The 5,249-nt window shown below is 37.5% G+C and overlaps 1 protein-coding gene across 1 annotated transcript; it reads left to right on the top strand.

Annotated features, from left to right (window-relative positions):
• Positions 1-362: 362 nt before the first annotated feature.
• LOC122306353 (LOB domain-containing protein 2-like) lies at positions 363-985 on the top strand. The gene is made up of 2 exons (XM_043118781.1): positions 363-867; positions 981-985. The coding sequence occupies exons 1-2, from the start codon at positions 363-365 to the stop codon at positions 983-985; spliced, it is 510 nt and encodes a 169-aa protein (XP_042974715.1).
• Positions 986-5,249: the final 4,264 nt, after the last annotated feature.

Consider the following 5,249-nt stretch of genomic DNA (forward strand, 5'->3'; position numbering starts at 1 on the left):
TCTCTTTCACTGCACCTTGTTTTCATATTATTTATACAAACATCAATTCCTTTTTCATGCGCATCAAAACTTAAAAGGTTTTCTTTCTGATCGCTGTTACTTTTTCTTGATAAAGTTTTCTGCTTTGAGAAAAATACAGAATCATGATCTGCTATTGCTGATTTCATTCTCTCTTTTTCTTTTTCTTTTTTCTTTTTGTGTTTTTAGGTCATCAGATGCAAGGGGAAAATATTGAAAGCACCGCGGGGACAACGCATCCTGCATGCGCTGCATGCAAACATCAAAGAAAGAAGTGCACCGAGGAATGCGTATTGGCACCCTATTTTACAGCAGATAGAAGAAGAGAATTTCAAGCCGTTCACATGGTTTTCGGCGTCAGCAACGTGACAAAGATTGTGAAAAATCTGAGGGAGGAAGATCGGAAAATGGCGGTGGATTCCTTGATATGGGAAGCTTCGTGTAGGCAGAAAGATCCGATCTTGGGTCCTTATGGAGAGTATAGAAAGGTTTATGATGAGCTTAAGCTGTGCAAAAGGCAATACCAAAATCAAGTGATGCAATTATCAGGCCAATGGGGTACTGGATACAAAGCGACGACGGGATTGAATATTAATGAATGGAGTGCTGGCCGGAGTAATGGGATAAATAATAAGGGATTGAATATTGGTGGAATTATGGGAAACTCGTTGAGTTTCATTCATGATAATGATCAGAACGGCATCGTGGATCCTTCTAATGATCCGTATTTTTATACAGCTTTAAATTATGAAGATAGATCAGCAAAGCAAGAAAATCATGGTGGTGGTGTTCCATTAATGCAGCAGAACTCGATCGGTGGATTAATTAACCAACAATACTATGTTCCAGGTAATTAATTTCTATTTCTTTAATCTATATATAAACAACTTTAATTAATTAGCGAGCTAGCCCAACGCCTATTAATCCTAATTAATCATGATCAATTCAAGATTCAATGTCAGGCTAATCATCATCATCTGATGATACACTAACCAGGAAAATTAAAATGCATGCATGGTTAAGTAGTAATGGCACCAAAGTTAGTAAATAGTTTGATGTCTCACATCCAGCCACTCTTCAATTGAAATATGTAGATATTAATGATCTCTCTACAGTACTGCTTGAACTATGTCTTGATCAATTTATAGAAGTACTCCCTCTCTAATAATTAGTTGAACTATGTCTTGGATTGACAAAAATTGTGGTGTTTGTGTAATATATATATATATATATAAATTACTTGTAGCTAACAACTTCACCAAACAAATAAAACAGACTTGTATCTCAGATGATTTGTGAATAGTAATGAATACTTTGAAAATAGTAGTGAAGTACTCTGAAAATATCTAAGAACAATTATGTTTCCAAACAGACCTTTAGTTTTAAACTTTTTTACAATTCATATCCTTTTTTATTAGAGATTTGAAGAATGTGTCTCCACATGCTCGACTTGTATCAATTAATATATTATAATTTTTTCTCTTGTTTTCTCACTCTTTTAACTTATTGAGATCCCATTTGTTATATAAGAAACTCCTAATTAGTTTGCTTAATTGTCATGACATTGCAGGTCAATATAATAGCCCTGCCCATCAATGGCAAGCCGATAGAATATCATAGAAAGCACAATTATTTGGATCGAGGCGCGCATGAGATCATCATGACACGATTATTTTTTGATTCCGGACCGATCCAAGGCAATAAATGATTTTCATTTTTCCAGCTTAGAAGAGAGATTTTTTCAAGATTCTCTTGATCATCAAGTATTGGTAGGAGTCGATATTTTTCTTCCAGTACTCATGATCACAAATTAGGATGTAAAATATGCATACGCATACATTCTCAACGTACAAATATGAACAGTACTTGTGCACTTTTAGCCAATCAGTACTTTCTGCTTGGGCATATATTGGGGTGAATTCGGTTCCATCGGGTTAGTCCTTGGGAGATTTTGTGGTTGGCAGTCCATTCGGTCCGACCCTTACAGTGAGCCACATTTTCAGTTTCGGCCCAAATGATTTTACTAGTCAAGTTTTGGCCTAAGTTATGATTTTGAGACTATTTTGAACCTAAATTATTATTAACATAAAAAAAATAGAAAAAAAAAACTAAAAAAAGATACAAAATGGCAATAACATCCAAAATATAAATAAAGGAAAATTATAGAAAAATGGAAAAATTACTAAGAAAACTAAAAGTCCCAACCATCCAAACTCCAAATGAAAGGGGAAAAACCAGTTACAAAACCAAAAAAGAGTAAAGAAAATACGCAATAAAATTTACAAAGTACAATCCATGCATCTAAATCAAAATTACAAATTACAAATTATAAATGAATGAATAGTAATAAAAAAAGAAAAAAAGAAAAAAGAAAAACTCCAACTCCAAGTCTTTAGTTTCAAAGTCCAAAACTCCATGTCTTCACAACTTTACCGCAAAAACATAGCAAACAAATGTTAAATGTCTTAGTTTAATAACAAAAATAAGTAGTATAGTAGTATAAAAGTATATTCTTCTCACCTCATTCATTTGTATTGGGTGTAGGCATTGTATTCAATGCCTCCATAGGATTTTCAACCTCCCTTATAAGTTCTATGCATAAAAGATAAGACAAAATAAATTCTATAAATTTACATAACATATAGATCATAAAAGATATAAAATGAAGTAAATTTGTTATTGTTACATACCCATATCCAGCTATTTTTCAAAATCCTCCACCTCATCCATTAAAGTCCTAAGGTTGATTAGAGAAAAAGAAAAATGAAGCCAATTCTATGCACAAAAGAGATACTCAACCATCATCAGAGATAAACTACTTTAAAAAATTATTAAGTATATAACTCGTCGTGCTAAGTGCAGATTGAGAGGCCACTGTAGATACCAATATTGCAAGTACATCGCATACAACTTTTGAAAGTATCTGATATCTAATATAATTAACTATCCACCAATTTAGAATGTCAAAACTTGCATTTTGTTCCTTACAACTTTCAGCTAAATATCTATCAACTTTTAACTTGCTTTCCAAAGAGTTTTCCAATTGTGACGTTGCTTAAATAGGGCCAATCTCTGTACTTTCTATCCTCAAGTCTACTAACTATAGTACTTATATCTTCACGTGGGGGACTTGTGTGCTGTTGTTGTTGAACAGAACTATTCACTTCTTCATTTTCAGCATATGCCTCATACATACGGGTTAAAGCATCTTTCACCTTCCAGCTCAAATCAATAGCTTTTGTTGGATCATGGACATATATTGATTCTAATGAAAATCCAAGATATCTCATCTTATATCAAGGATCAAGAACAAGCTCAACATACAACAACAAATTCATATTTGCAATGTTACCCCAATATTTATCAAATTTTTTCCTTACATTCGCCGCCATTAATCCTACCAAGACGCTTCCTTCTTCACACTTCATGTCATTCACATCTTGAATTGTAACTAACTCTATATAAAAATAGTTACAAGTTTCATATTTACCCTCCCCCCCCCCCGAGAGAAATGTAAAGTTGCATCATGAAAACTTGAAGAAACCTCATAAACAACTTTACCTTCTTCCGATCATCATTTTTTGGAGGCCCTAACTTCCTTGACGTTCTTCTCATCTAGGAATCATCATTCTCATCATTGTCATCATCATCATCTCTAATACTAGAAAGGAAGTTTGAATCTTCTTTTGCTAACCTTTCAAAAGCTATTCTAAATTTTCCCACCCTATGTGACGCCCCCAAATCCCCACGCCCGAACACGGGGAAATCGAGACGTCCGGATGGTGACAACCCGGGTCACCATCCTATCGACGGGTGCCAAGTGTGTGCAAAGGCAACATATGTGCACAAAGAAACATGCAGCGGATAAGCAAGTCAAAAACGAAGTACCAGAATTTTCTTGTTTAATACAAAGCTATTCCAAAACGTACATAAATAAAATATTACAAAACACGCATATAATAAAATATCAAGTACAAAGCATAACTTCAGCAACCTGGCGGAGCCGCATCCTCGGGCTCAGCCTCCTCCTCCTCGAACTCTGCACCAAAAGCTACGGAACCAAAAATGGTACCGCAGGTAAGTAAAACCCAAACACCACCAGATAAAAACACATAGAACTCAAACAACATGGATGCAAGAAAAACCAATGCACATGCCCCGCAAAACCACATTTTTCCATGCACGCCAAAAACCCATTTGGCCCAATAAAAACATATTTTTAAAAACCACGCCTCGCCATTATCCCAGATAATGGCCCAAACTACCATTTTCCCAGAAAATGGATCAAAAGCCTCAAAACCAAAACTCGTCATTTTCCCAGAAAATGGCCCGCATTCGAAAACCATAAAAACAAACCGGTTATGCATGCACCATGATCTCCCCTAGGGATCATCCGCAAACCCTGGCTCTGTGCCACACCGCAGGTAACGACTACGCATGTGATACCTAAACGAGCGATGCCCAGACTCGCGCCCCACGCGTACCTGGCCAGGCCATCCTCTAGCCCTCGCCAACGAAGGGCCACGGAGTCGGTGAGTAGAGCGATGCCCAGACTCGTGCCCCGCGCGTACCTGGCCGGGCCATCCTCTAGCCCCGCTCCCGTCGTCGCCCAACAACAACTCAGGGGACGTCACTCAGTATTATCCACTCCCGAGTGACCAGAGGAGCTCCACCGAGATAATAACCCATCCCGGCTTGGGCTCGTGAGACACACGCACTCGAAAATCCAATCACGCCAGCAAAACAGGGTTTCTCAAATAAAATAAAATACACGTGCATGCATCATGCAAATGCAATTATCAATGCTCCAAGACAAACAACCAACCATAAAACAATAAATCAAGCAACTCCGTCCTCCATCCATCCGACCCCCGAACTCCTCAGATTCCGTCCGGAATCAACCAACCAGCAGCAATAAATAATTGAATGAGAAATATATATTTAAATCTGAAAATAGGGTTTAGAAAATACTTACAGCGCTATACGGTAATTTTAGAAAACACCCGGCGTTGCAAACGGCGAAGAAAAAGCAACGTAACAGTGTAATTTACACTGTTGTCGTGGGTAATAAATTACCCATTTTCGAACGGGGACAAACCAAGGCTCGGGATTGATTGAGAATGGCCTTGAGATATTTATGAAGCTAAGGGAAATGAGTTTTGGCCGTGGGTGGTGGTGGAAATGGCGGTCGAAGGCCAAAAAGGGGCTGAACGGAGTTGAGCTCGTGGGAG

Source organism: Carya illinoinensis, chromosome 4 (genome assembly GCF_018687715.1).
Source record: "Carya illinoinensis cultivar Pawnee chromosome 4, C.illinoinensisPawnee_v1, whole genome shotgun sequence".
NCBI classification, from domain to species: Eukaryota; Viridiplantae; Streptophyta; class Magnoliopsida; order Fagales; family Juglandaceae; genus Carya; species Carya illinoinensis.